Here is a 15,000-nt window from a genome sequence, read left to right on the forward strand (position 1 = left end):
GATTTTTTCCCGATATCCCAGGTCAACATATGTGCAGACCTGTTTATGCCTGAACCCCCTTCATGTGTATACAGCAAGCAGAAGATCAAATACGCACGTAAAAGATCCTTTAATCCATGTCAGTGTTCGATGGATTATGGAAACAAGATCATACCCAGCATGCACACCCCCGAAAACGGAGTATGGCTGCCTACATGGCGGGGGGTAAAAACGGTCATACATGTAAAAGCCCACTCGTGTGCATACGAGTGAACGTGGGAGCTGCAGCCCACGAACGCAGAAGAAGTTTTGTCGCTATGCTCTGTTTCTAGTAATTCATTCAAGATTCAACTGGACTATTTCTCAAAATCACAACCTTTTTTTTCTTCTTTTAAAAATTTTTATTTATTGTAAAGAAGTTTTTACAAATAAAACTTTGGAATGCAATGGATAACGGGACATGGTACTTTGACCCAATTTCCACAAAACTATTTTACGAAACGAACGATGTTAACAAACAACAAAGGGGATGTGTAACAGTGCCAAATATTGATTTGTCCTTGATATGCAGTCTGTCTATACATACATGCACTGACGTCATGGATGCACCCTCGCTCAAAGCAGTGGCATCTCATTGATTATGTCATCGTCAGGAAAAGGGACAGGCAAGATGTACGTGTAACAAAGACCATGTGCGGCGCCGAGTGTTGGACAGACCATCGCCTTGTAGTCTCGAAGCTGAATATTCGAATCCAGCCCAAGAGACGCCCCCAAGGCCAGAAGGCTCCAAAACGGCTCAACATCGCTAAGCTGAAAAACATCACCATCAAACAGTCCTTTGTGGAGCTGCTGGAAGATCGTCTGGAATCCGCCTCTCTGAACAACCAGAATGTGGAGTCTGACTGGAGGACCCTGCGTGAGCTGATCTATAGTACAGCTTCAGAGACCCTGGGACCCATGACCAGAAAGCACAAAGACTGGTTTGATGAAAACTGTGATGAAATCAAGCAGCTTCTGGATGAGAAACGCCGTCTGCATCAAGCCCACCTGAGCAACCCAAAGTCCACATCAAAAAAGGATGCGTACAATGCCATCCGCAGGACTGTTCAGCAAAAGTTACGCCAGATGCAGGATAAGTGGCTGAGTGACAAAGCTGATGAGATCCAGGGATATGCTGACAGGCACGATATGAAGAGGTTCTATGATGCCTTAAAAGAAGTCTACGGCCCCACATCCTCAGGATCATCCCCCCTCCTCAGTGCAGATGGGAATACCTTGATCACCGAGAAGGAGAACATTCTCGAACGATGGGCTGAGCACTTCAACAGTGTCTTAAATCGCCCTTCCTCCATAAATGATGAAGCCATAGACCGTCTCCCACAAGTCCCCACCAACGAAGCACTGGACGATCCGCCAACACTTCTTGAGACCCAGAAAGCAATCCGTCTGCTATCCAGTGGCAAAGCACCTGGCTCAGACTCAATACCAGCAGAGGTCTACAAGGATGGAGGCACTGTGCTGACTGAGAAGCTTCATCAGCTGTACTCACTCATGTGGAAAGAAGAGACGATCCCCCAGGATTTCAAAGATGCATCTATCATTCACTTGTACAAGCGAAAGGGGAACCGGCAAGCCTGTGATAACCATCGGGGCATTTCCTTGCTCTCCATTGCAGGCAAGATACTTGCCAGGATCCTACTAAACCGCCTCACAGCACACCTTGACCAAGGTCATTTGCCTGAGAGCCAATGTGGATTCCGGAAAGAGCGCGGAACCACCGACATGGTGTTTGCTGCAAGGCAGCTGCAAGAGAAATGTCAGGAGCAAAATGCTGATCTGTTCTCCACCTATGTCGACCTCACTAAGGCCTTTGACACCGTGAGTAGAGAGGGACTGTGGAAGATCATGGCCAAGTACGGATGCCCTCGGAAATTTATTTCCTTGGTCAGCCAATTCCATGAAGGCATGCAGGCTCGAGTCCAGGACAATGGCGAAACATCTGCTCCTTTTGCTGTCACAAATGGTGTCAAGCAAGGCTGCGTCCTGGCTCCAACGCTGTTCAGCCTCATGTTCTCTGCAATGCTTACTTATGCCTTCAGAGATGGCGATGTTGGAATCGGCCTAAAGTACCGAACAGATGGCAAGCTGTTTAACCTCAGAAGGCTTCAAGCAAAAACGAAGGTCATGACAGACATCATCAGAGACTTTTTGTTTGCTGATGACTGTGCCCTCAACGCTGGATCTGAAGCTGACATGCAACTCAGCGTCGACAAGTTTGCCACTGCCAGCAGAAACTTCGGCCTTACCATCAGCACGAGGAAAACTGAAGTTCTCCATCAGCCAGCCCCAGGGAAACCCTACGTTGAGCCCAACATCACAGTCAACGGTCAGAGACTCAGTGCGGTGGAGCGGTTCACATACCTTGGCAGCACACTGTCACGAAATGCGACCATCGACGATGAAGTGAATGTCAGGATTGCAAGAGCAAGTGCAACTTTTGGTAGACTTAATGCAAATGTCTGGAACAGAAGAGGCATTAGTCTTGAGACCAAGCTAAAGGTCTACAGAGCAGTAGTTCTCCCCACACTACTGTACGGCTGCGAAACTTGGACAGTGTACCAACGACATGCCAAGAAGCTGAACCACTTCCACACAACATGCCTCAGGAAGCTACTGAACATCAAGTGGCAAGACAGGACCCCAGACACAGAGGTGCTCGCAAAAGCCACCCTTCCCAGCATCTTCACCATCCTGATGCAGTCCCAGCTTCGCTGGGCTGGACACGTGGCGCGCATGCCAGACCATCGGCTGCCCAAAAGGCTCTTCTATGGCGAGCTGCAACAAGGGAAGAGATCACACGGAGGTCAGAAGAAGCGCTTCAGAGATACTCTGAAAGTCTCTCTGAAAGCATTTGATATCAACCCTGACTCCTGGGAGGAATCTGCAGTGGACCGTAACAAATGGCGCGCTGCTGTGCACAAAGGCGCCAGGTTGTGCGAGGCCAACAGGACTGCTGCAGCTGTTCAGAAGAGGCAGGCCAGAAAGTCACGGGCAAACAAGCTCCCTGACAATGATATGCCTGTCTTTGTCTGCCCCAGCTGTCAGCGAACATTTCGTGCGCAGATTGGACTATTCAGCCATCTGCGCACTCACAGATAGACTCATGAGCATCCTTCCCCCCACCCCACCACCACCCTCCCCCCCATCCCCCATCTGGATGACAACGATGGTCATCATCGATCTCGATGGACACACCACCACCACATGCACTGATATGTCAGTTTATTTTTGTAAACAGATATTACAATATTTTGATAACCCGGGTGATTCAAGAACCGGTGTGTTGTTGACGAACGGGCAGCTTTACATCGAGTTTGTTATTCGATTGAATGAACTAGTTAACTATAGCTTTTGAAAGGGTGCAAAGAAGAGCAACTAGATTATCAAAAGAATGCAAATCTATGAGCTACCAACAGAGACTTGCATACTTAAAATCTGCATTCACTAATGGGTAGAAAGTTAAGAGGAGACGTAATCGAAACCTACAAACTGTTAAATTGCTTAAATGGTATTAATGTAAATAATGTTTTTAGAATGTCAGATTACGAGAGTATAAGAAACTCGATGATGAAAATTTGTAAGGAGCACTGTAATACCAACCTCATTCAAAATTCATTAGCTAATAGTGATAGACCTGCGCAAAAATGGAATGCACTACCAATGAAACAAAACTTACAAGGAATACCAATGTGTTTAGAAATCTCTTTTTGATACGAACACCAAATGAAAAGAAAACATTTTTTTGACTTTGACGAATGAATTACAGTAAATGAATGAGGCAGCGAAATAGCGTATGCGTATCCCACAAACAAGGAAAAAAGAGACAGATATCTAATTAAGGGGACATAACAAAATAAGGCCGTAGCCTCAGGCAGACAACCTACCAGTCCACACACTCTACTACTACTACTACTACTACTACTACTGCTACCTAACTGCGACTCCCTGCAACTAGTACTAAAATGGCAATCTGTGGCAATTGTTACAAAGAGAGCAACAAGAATGGTGCCAGAACTGAGAGAATTATAATTATTATCAAAATCGGTTGATACAACTGAACTTACACTCGTTGAAATACACACGCTATAAGGGAGCTATGATACAAGTTTTCAAGATCATAAACAAAATTGATTACACTGACCTTAACACTTTTTTTTTTTTTTAACAACTAACAAATCTGACATATTCAGAAGTTCAAATACAAATTTTTATACACATTTTTGTAGAACAAATGTTTGCAAATCATCCTTCAGCATCAGAGCTGTTAAAGGATGGAATGCACTATTAAATGTAACAGTTTCAGTTTCAGTAGCTCAAGGAGGCGTCACTGCGTTCGGACAAATCCATATACGCTACACCACATCTGCCAGGCAGATTGACCAGCTTCATAACCCAACGCGCTTAGTCAGGCCTTGAGGAAAAAAAAAAATTTATTTATTTATTATTATTTTTTTTTGTACGCTTATAGTTGACTTCATCAAGTTTTTGCGTAGTTTTTTTTAAATTAGTAGTAGTAGTAGTTCTTTTTTTTTTCTTTTAAAAAAAAATGTATTTAGATGTAACAAAATCAGCTAACAATATAATCCCCTTCAAAAATCTTCTGGATAACGACCCTAGATCATTAGCTCAGAAATATGATTTTGACAATTAACTGATAGGCAAATTAGCATGCAAATGCAAACCCCAAAATACATATTTCAAGAAGAGACGTGGAAAAGCCGTGAGGCTTATGATAGTCCCAACTTCTGTATCTGTATCCAGTAGTAGTAGTAGTCGTAGTAGTAGTAGTAGTGTAGGGACTGGCATTTGACTGCCTAGGCCTCACGGCCTTTTTTATGTCCCCTTCAATATCGGTCTCCTTTTATTTGTGGGATACATATATGTTTTCTTTTACACGTACTGTAAATCACTCGTCAAAGTCAATAAATTTTTCTTTTAAATTGATGTTGATGTCAAGGAGATTTTTGAACACATTAGTATTTTATGCAAGTTTAGTTTCGATAGGTAGTGCATTCCATATTTGTGCAATTCTATTACCTAATGAATTTTTCCTTAGTTTAGTATCACAGTGCTCTTTACAAATTTTCATCATTGAATTTCTTATACTCTCATAATCAGACATTTTAAAATTATTATTCACATTGACTTCGTTATAGCAATTTAACATTTTGTTTACTTCTGTTGAATCCCCTCTTAGCCTTCTACCCTTTAATGAGTGCAGATTTAAGAATATAAGTCTGTTGATAGCTCGTAGATTTGAATTCTTTTATCATATCATCATATCATATCATATCGTTGCAGACCTATATTTAGGCTTCTCAGCCTTTAGTCTGGTCTTAGTACTCTAAAACTTATTATCCCAAGAGTCCAAACACTTTTTCTTGTTTCTTTTTCCCTATTTGCAGCTATTTGTACATACGCTCTGCCCAGTGATTGTCCAGTCAAGCTTTGAAAGCGTTGAGAGAAGGAGCGCTGACTACAGAATCTGGTAGGGCGTTCCACGGGTTCACCACCCGGAAGGAGAAGTAGTGCTGGCGCATTTGTCCATTGCATGGCCTCTTCTTTTAATAACTTAGTTGCTCTTGTTTGTAGCCTTTCTACAGCTATAGATTGTCTCTTGAGGTATGGGTGCCACACAATATCACCATATTCCACTTGTGATCGAACCAATGCTTTATACAGTTTCTGTATCCAGTTCCACAATTTTTTTTACTAGCGTGTATCCAGTTCCACAATTTTTTTTTTTTTTACTGGCCGTATCATTAATCTGACACCATCAATGCATCATCAGTTAACGCATTCAAAAACCAAATTGACAAAACTTTTAAGGACCATGTATTTTCCATCGATTTAAATCTTTATCGAGTCAGAAATAAGTGTAGTATACACTATGCCTGGTTAAACCTCGGAACAGTTCACTATATTGTGATCCAAAAGCACACTAATGGACATTATTATGAGGGCAAAAGGCTTCTAGCCTATAGCCGAATATTTCTGTGATTGTGTCTATATATTCTCACAGAATCACAGAAATGTTTGGCTATAGGCTAAAAGCCTTTTGCCCTTATAATCAGTGTCCATTTATGTCCTTTGGATCACTTGTTGTGAACAGACCCTTGTTTAAATCTGGCATAGTGTATACTACATTTATCTACAGCTCAATAAAGATTTAACTCTGTGGAAAATACATGGTCCTTAAACTTTTTGTCAATGTGATTTTTGAAGGCGTTTACCGATGGTGCACTGATGGTGTCATAGGAAAGGTTATTCCACAGATTTATGATACGGTTAGTAAAGAACTTGCGGAACTGGTTAGTTACAAAATTAGTTTTGTTTATTTTGAAGATGTGCCCTCGAGTTTTATCGTAGTTAGCCATAGTAAAAAAGGAAGAGGTGGTGCAAGGATCATAAATATTGTGCATGATCTTATATACTTCAATGAGATCTCCTCTTAATCTTCTAAACTCTAGGCTAGGCATATTAAAAAGAGCCAGGCGCTCCTCATAACTAAGATCACGGGTACTATTAGTATTACTAGTTATACACTTGGTAAATCTGCGTTGAACACCTTCAATCATATTTATGTGCTTTTTAAGGTAAGGGCACCATATTGAGTTTCCGTATTCAATAATGGGTCTAACCAGAGCTTTGAACAATAGGTATAGGTATAGAATAGGGACGAAGTAGGCCTTGCGGCCTTTTTGATGTCCCTTCTTTTTCGTCAACATTGAGTAGTGTCTGCATTGCATGCGGTAATTTTCCTACGAGTAATTTAATCATCATATTCATACTTTTTTATCTTTACATTTATATCAGCGTCCAGAAGATTCTTGAATTGGTTAAGAGTTGGTGCTGTTTTGGTTAGTTCTGTTAGTGGGTTCCACCATTTTATAACGCGGTTAGTAAAAGTGTATGTTTTGGCATTTAATCGAGTATGTTTTGGGTATGTATCTTTGCTAGAGCTTCGTGTTTTTTCAACAGTGTTAAATTCAAAGAAATCTTCCACTCTTAGATCATCTAAATTGTAGGCCTATATGATTTTGTATACTTGGATCATATCTCTCCTATCATTCTGAATCTGAAGCTTACCGTCCGAGGATTGCTGGAAGTTGACGTAAGCGTAGCCCAGCGAGCGACGACTGATCATGTCCCGACATACGCGGATGGACAGCACGGGCCCGGCTGTGGAGAACTTCTCGAACAGCATGGCTTCGGTCACGTCCGGATGCAGATCCCCCACGTACAAAGACGCCATGGGGTAGGTCGGGGCAGCGGGATTCATCCTTGCCAAAAAAAATCCTCCACCAACTTTTTTTTTTTTTTTTTTTTCTTTTCTTTAGAGAAAGCTGGATCTGTGTTCTAGCAAACCGCGTGTTGTGCTGTGACCCTCAAAGAACTTGGACAAACGATCGTGAATAGAGCTTGAAGAACTTCCCTCCAGTCCTAGCAGCAAGCAAACCAAAAACTTTTTTGCACTCTTTTCGCTATCGTTTCCGATTTTTTTTGGTATTTTCGTTAAGTAATGGAAGAGGTTAGGCGACGAATGGCTCTTAGTCCCTGTTTGACGTTGGATCTGCCATGAACAAGACAATCAACGACAGCAGCCTAACCAGTGTTTTGCTTTGGAGTACGGCGACAGTTTTACATCTCGGATTCTGACAGTTTGAACTCAGCGCGCGGGAAAGGGTTGAATTCTTCCGCCGGAAAAAATAGTTCCTCCGTGAACAGGTGTGTAATTTTACAAAATGCGATTTGATCAGACACAAGTCATTTTCTATCTGTACAACACCAGCTTTGGAACATTTTCTGCACTTTCTTCACTTTGACATGCCGAAGTCATTTGATCTTTAGAATCAGAAGCCAGCTGGGCGGAATGATTGATGTCACTAAACGTCAGGTGGCAACGTCATAATCACTGATAATATTACGTTTTCCGTTGCGTAATTCTTATAATAACGTCATAGGTGCCTGCTGTTTTGAACTTGTGGGTGACAGCACGAACTCGCGCACACAATATTCGAAGTTCGATATATCATATCATATATGTATTACAGAAAGTTTTCAGAAAATTTCGAAGATAGTCGTTTTAGTCTTCTTCTTCTTCGTCGTCGTCCTCTCTCTCTCTCTCTCTCTCTCTCTCTCTCTCTCTCTCTCTCTCATATTGTGTCGTGTCCCCCCCCCCCTCTCTCTCTCTCTCTCTCTCTCTCTCTCTGTGTGTGTGTGTAGTACGCTAATTAATTCTATTTCAGGTTACGTTTGCACTTTTGTTGGATGGTCCTTCATAATCATTAGCGAAGGATATCTAAATTAGTTATCCACACCTTTTGAATTCAATTTTCTGTCTTTGTATCTGTCTCACTTTTCTTTTGTCTATGCACCACTACCCCCTCACCCCCCCCTCTCTCTCTCTCTCTCTCTCCACCCCCCCTCTCTTTCTCTCATCTGGTTGTTCCTAAATTTTTTTTCAATCCAGTCTAGCCTACTTCTTGAATCAAAGTACGGACATATCTGTGTGTGTGTGTGTGTGTGTAGTAGTAGTAGTAGTAGTAGTAGTAGAAGTAGTAGTAGTAGTAGTAGTAGTCTTCAGTTTAACGTCTTCCACTTTAAGTGATATTAGACGGAAAAAAAGGGGGGGATGGGTGGTGGTGGTGGGGGGGGGGGGAGGGTGGAGGGCGGAGCGTGGAGGTGGGAACGGTATTGGGCAGAGGGTGATGAATGATGTGTGTGTATGTATGTGTGCGCATATGTGTGTGTGTGTGTGTGTGTGTGTGTGTGTGTGTGTGTGTGTGTGTGTGTGTGTGTGTGTGTGTGTGTGTGTGTGTGTGTGTGTGTACAAGGCCTTCAGATGTCAGTCGACTGCTGTTTCCTTTGTTTGAAGGACTGATGACAGAGTTCTCAATGATGTTGAACTGACAACGTGTTTAATGATTGTTCAGCTGCATCTCATCATTAGAGTCAGTCGCCTGTACATCATTAAAGTGTCTGTGTCGATGTACGTGTATCCTCCTTGTAGGCCTACATTTTATTGGGTGAAACCAGGTGGAGACAAATATTCCTAAAGTGATAATATATATAGTATAATTTCCAGTGGATAAACTACCGAGGCAACCATGTATTTGTTCTGTATTGTCCATGTGTTCTGTGTGGCTTATTCAGGATTAAAGAGGCTATGCCAGTCTTGAATAAAAGCTAATTTGTGTTTGCACATTTCTTCTGTTTTTGCTGCTGTGTGCACATGTCAAATGATCGGTATAAGGACAGGCCCGGCGCTTCCTTTTTTTGCGGAAGTGTCTGGGTTTGTTCCAATGTACCTTTTATTTACCTGTGTGCTAGCTGAATCGGTAGCGTAAGCATCACTGACTTGAAGTTGTGTGCCTTGTGTAATGGAGAGAGTTACCACCCTTTGCTGTTTGTTAATCATATCGTTTCCTGGCCTCATTGTTTGTATAAATTCCTAAAGTGGCTCCTTTTGCGTTCGGCTGGGTAATGAAATCAACAACAACAACAACAACAATAACATGGTTTGATTCGAGTCACCCACATAGCTTGATCTGCTCTGGCCATGAAAATGAAAATTATTATCAACCACACAGCCGATCAGTTAATCAATGAAATCGATTAATATGCCTTTTCCTCTCCCTCTGTCTCTGTGGCTGTCTCTCTGTCTGTCTGTCTATCTTTCTCCCTCTCCCTTTCTCTCTCTCGGCTTCCCTCAGTCCCTTCTCTCTCTCTCTCTCTCTCTCTCTCTCTCTCTCTCTGTGCGCGCAATAAGTGTGGGTATACTAAGATGTATGCATTTTATGTACTTCCACCCTCCTGCCCCAACGTTTCACCTTGTATTCATTACTGTATTTATCATATATCTTTCTAAAAAATAAAATAAAAAAATTCTGTAACAGTGGAGTGATGGCCTCAGTGGAGTGATGGCCTAGAGGTAACGCGTCCGCCCAGGAAGCGAGAGAATCTGAGCGCGCTGGTTCGAATCACAGCTCAGCCGCCGATATTTTCTCCCCGTCCACTAGACCTTGAGTGGTGGTCTAGACGCTAGTCATTCGGATAAGACGATAAACCTAGGTCCCGTGTGCAGCATGCATTTAGCGCACGTAAAAGAACCCACGGCACAAAAGGGTTGTTCCTGGGCAAAATTCTGTAGAAAAATCCACTTTGATAGGAAAAACAAATAAAACTACACGCAGGAAAAAATACAATAAAAAAGGGTGGCGCTGTAGTGTAGCGACGCGCTCTCCATGGGGAGAGCAGCCCGAATTTCACACAGAGAAATCTAGTTGTGATAAAAAGAAATACAAATACAAATAACAAAGAAAAAAAAAAGGTAATGAATATAACTACTCAATGCATTGTACTTTTGAGCTGAATAAAAACAAGTAAAAAAAAAAAAAAAAAAAAATTGCATGCACCCCACCTAAACCTTCCCCTAATATTTATTTATTTATTTATTTATTTATCATTCTATTATATAAAATGATCGCTCTAACGAATGTGACTCTGTCGCTTCCTAGAAGAACGCGTTTACCACACAGTGCATCGGCACGGTCCCCACAATAAAGCACACACAGGAAATAAATTACCTGGATGCAGTCACCTCGTTTCTCAGTGAATCTTATGCACAGTTGAATCGCTCGGCGATGCTCAACAATGCTATGCTTGGTGAAAAGTAATTTCGCAGCAAATAAAACGAAAACATAGGCCTCACACACAAGCACGCACGCACGCTCGCAAACACACACACATGCACACACACACACACACACACACACACACACACATGCAAATAATCATTAAAAAAAAAAATAATGTATTTCGTCTGTTGTGTCCATTGCCCTATGTTCCGGTAATCAATGGTTCGGGAACAGGGTTGTCTCCCTTGGCTGTAAATCACGGTGTTATTTAGTAGGGGGTGCGGATGAGGGGGGTGTGGGGGTGTGGGGGTGTGGGGTGGGGAATCCTTTTATTCAACTTGTGGCGAAAGGGTGTTTAAGATCTCGATCTCTCTCTCTCGCTCGGTCGCTCGCTCGTGTGTGTGTGTGTGTGTGTGTGTGTGTGTGTGTGTGTGTGTCAGTAGGTATGCAGTAGTAATAAAATCGATTGATTTAAGTACTACTACTACTACTACTATGAAGAAGAGGATGAAGAAGAAGAAGGATGATGATGATGATAGTAGTAGTAGTAGCAGCAGCAGCAGTAGTAGTAGTAGAAGTAGTAAATGCATGTACAAAAAACAACAACAACAAAACAACCAAAATAAACAAAAGAGAAGACACTTTCTGGAATCTGTCAACGTCAAGCTAGGGTGGGAAAGAATTTCGCTCATTAACTCTCTCCATACGAACGGCGAAAGAGACGACGTTAACAACGTTTCATCCCAATTACAATCATCAAAATATTGCAAGCGGAAGGCTTTTATACTGAAAAGGTGAATGTTGACAAAGATTACCACAATTCTGACGACGGAAGCTAAAGGTTGGGTCATTCAGACACCCAGGGGTCTGTGTAGAGGAGAAGAGAGGACTGGTCGTACTGAGTAAGTTAACGTGTATGTCTTTTACGCTCAAAGACGATTGATCTACACAGAACTAGGAACAACCACCCTGTTGCCATGACATAGGGGATCTTTTACAATGCGGCAAAGCCCCATGCCGAACACGACGAGACTTGTGTTATATTACTGTTTCATATGAATGACTTTTGCTTGTAGTCCCCAGCAAAACACATGCCCACAACGGATAAAAAATTAATGAGGGAGGGAGAGAGAGGGAGGGGAAGAGAGAGAGAGAGGGGAGAGAGAGAGAGAGAGAGGGGGGGGGGAAGGGAGAGAGACCAGACAAGACAAGACAAGACAAATTCTTTATTATCGAGGATAATAGATAAGCACTGGCGCGCTTTTTTTTCATCCAGTCCCCGCCCTGAAACAGGGTCAGAAGAAGGGAGAGAGAGAGAGGGAGAGGGAGAGGGGAAGGGAGAGAGCGAGAGAGATAGGGAGAGGGAAAGGGAGGGAGAGAGAGAGAGAGAAAGAGGGAGAGAGATAGAGGGAGAGAGAGGGGGGGAGGGAGGGAGAGAGAGAGAGGGGGAAGGGAGGGAGAGAGGGAGGGAGGGAGAGAGAGAGGGGGGGAGGAAGGGAGAGAGAGAGGGAGAGAGGGGGGGAGGAAGGGAGACAGAGAGAGAGGGAGAGAGAGAGAGGGAGGGAGAGAGACCTCGCTTATATTATCGTCTCATATGAATGACTACTTGTAGCTCCAGTAAACACATGTCCACAAACGGATAAAAATTAATGAGGGAGGGAGAGATAGGGGGGAGAGAGAGAGAGAGAGAAAGGGAGAGAGAGAGAGGGAGAGAGAGAGAGGGGGGAAAGGAATAGAGAGAGAGGTGTGAGGGATAGAGAGAGGTGGGGAGGAAGAGAGAGAGAGAGGGAGAGAGAGAAGTGGGGGAGGGAGACAGAGAGAGATAGGGAGAGGGAAATGGAGGGAGAGAGAAAGAGGGAGAGAGAGAGAGAGAGAGAGAGGGGGGGAAGGGAGGGAGAGAGACAGAGAGGGGGGGGGAGGAAGGGAGACAGAGAGAGAGGGAGAGAGAGAGAGAGGGAGGGAAGGAGAGAGACCTCGCTTATATTATCGTCTCATATGAATGACTACTTGTAGCTCCAGTAAATACATGTCCACAAACGGATGAAAATTAATGAGGGAGGGAGAGAGAGGGGGAAGGGAGAGAGAGAGAGAGAAAGGGAGGGAGAGAGAGAGGGGGGAAAGGAATAGAGAGAGAGGTGTGAGGGATAGAGAGAGGTGGGGAGGAAGAGAGAGAGAGGGAGTGAGAGAAGTGGGGGAGGGAGACAGAGAGAGATAGGGAGAGGGAAATGGAGGGAGAGAGAAAGAGGGAGAGAGATAGAGAGAGAGGGGGGAAGGGAGGGAGAGAGAGAGGGGGGGGGGGAGGAAGGGAGACAGAGAGAGAGGGAGAGATAGAGAGGGAGGGAAGGAGAGAGACCTCGCTTATATCATCGTCTCATATGAATGACTTTGCTTGTAGCTCCAGCAAACACATGTCCACAAGCGGATGAAAATTAATGAGGGAGGGAGAGAGAGGGGGAAGGGAGAGAGAGAGAGAGAGAAAGAAAGGGAGAGAGAGAGGGAGGGATAGGGAGAGGTGGGGAGGAAGGGAGAGAAGAAGGGAGGGAGACAGAGAGGGAGAGAGAGAGGGAGGAAGGAAGAAAGAGAGAGGGGGAGAGAGAGACAGAGAGAGAGAGAGAGAGAGGGAGGGAGGAAGAGAGACCTCATTTATATTATCGTCTCATATGAATGACTTTTGCTTGTAGCTCCAGCAAACACATGCCCACAAACGGATGAAAATTAATGAACGTTTCCGGACTTTAGAATTCGGGTGGACAATACGAGAAGAAAAAAAAAATCCACTCCGTCAAGCATTGAAATAAAACCAGAAACGAAGGGAGATAAAGTGATAAAGGAGGTGGTGAGGGGGGGAGGGATGCAAGCAGGCAGAGGGGGAGGGAGGGAGGGAGGGAGGGGAGGGAGAGAGGGAGCAGAGGGGGTGGGAGGAGGTGAGGAAGGGGAGTGGGGGTGGGGGCGGGGGTGGTGGGGGGCGGGAGGGTGCAGGGGGGTGGGGGGGGCGTGTTATTCCCTTCTAAACTCAGGGGAGTGTTTTGGGTGGGGAGTTTGGTGGTGGACGGGGGTTTGGGGGGTGGGGTGCGGGGAAGGACTCCTCCGTTACGTGTGTAATTGATGAAAGACAAATACAAAAGTTGCGTGATGGGAATGCAGGGCCCTTGGATCGAACACCAGGAGGGAAAGGAGAGAGAGAGAGAGAGAGAGGGAGGGAGAGAGAGAGAGAGAGAACGAAAGAGAGGGAGGGAGGGAGAGAGAGGGGGAGGTAGGGAGAGGAAATAAAGAGAGGGAGAGAGAGAGGGGGGAGAGGGAGGGAGAGAGAGAGGGAGGGAGGGAGAGAGAGGGGGGAGGGAGAGAGAGGGGGGAGAGGGAGGGAGGGAGAGAGAGGGGGGAAGAGGGAGAGAGAGGGGGGAAGAGGGAGAGAGAGGGGGGAGAGAGAGGGAGGGAGAGGGAGGGAAAGAGAGAGAGGGATGGAAGGAGGGAGAGAGAGGGGGAGGGAGAGAGAGAGAGGACGAGAGAGAGGGATGGAGAGAGAGAGGGGGAGGTAGGGAGAGGAAATAAAGAGAGAGAGGGATGGAGGGAGGGAGAGAGAGGGGGGAGGGAGAGAGAGAGGGGGTAGAGAGGGCGGGAGAGAGAGGGGGGAGGGAGAGAGAGGGGGGAGGGAGAGAGAGGGGGAGGGAGAGAGAGGGAGGGAGAGAGGGGGGAGGTAGGGAGAGGAAATAGAGAGAGGGAGAGAGAGGGGAGAGGGAGGGAAAGAGAGAGAGGGATGGAGGGAGGGAGAGAGAGGGGGGGGAAAGGGATGGAGGGAGAGAGAGGGGGAGGGAGAGAGAGGGGGAGAGAAGAGATAGAGGGAGAGACAGACAGAGAGGGAGAGACGGAGAGAGAGAAAGAGAGAGAGAGAGAAGACAAGACAAGACAAATTCGTTATTATCGAGGATAATAGATAAGTACTGGTACGCTTTTTTTTTCATCCAGTTCCCGCCCTGAAACAGGGTTTACAGTCAGAGAGGAAGGGAGAGGGAGGGGAGAGAGGGAGGGAGAAAAGAAAAAGACTCACACACACACACACACACACACACACACACACACACACACACACACACACACACACACACTCACTCACAGGTTAACAGAGAAAACAGTGCCAATATGGCGAGAGAGAGACTGAAAGATAGAAGAGATAGAATTCACAATTGATTGGTGGATTCTTTCTGGGTCATACACTTGTCAGATGCGTCTTTGTAGTTCATCGAGTTCGTCTGATTTCTAATATGCACTCACCACCTGTTTCCGTATGTTTACACACACACACACACACACACACACACACACA

At 44.8% G+C, this 15,000-nt stretch overlaps 1 protein-coding gene across 1 annotated transcript in view; it reads right to left on the reverse strand.

The window, feature by feature from the left end:
* LOC143276889 (polyadenylate-binding protein 4-like) overlaps nucleotides 1-7,321 on the reverse strand; it is a 43,778-nt gene extending 36,457 nt beyond the window's left edge. Inside the window, exon 1 of the mRNA XM_076581545.1 lies at nucleotides 7,129-7,321. Coding sequence (XP_076437660.1) covers nucleotides 7,129-7,321 — 193 coding nt within the window. The remainder of the gene's footprint in view (nucleotides 1-7,128) is intronic.
* Between the last annotated feature and the right edge of the window lie 7,679 nt (nucleotides 7,322-15,000).

This window comes from Babylonia areolata, chromosome 33, assembly GCF_041734735.1.
Source record: "Babylonia areolata isolate BAREFJ2019XMU chromosome 33, ASM4173473v1, whole genome shotgun sequence".
Lineage (NCBI taxonomy): Eukaryota > Metazoa > Mollusca > Gastropoda > Neogastropoda > Buccinidae > Babylonia > Babylonia areolata.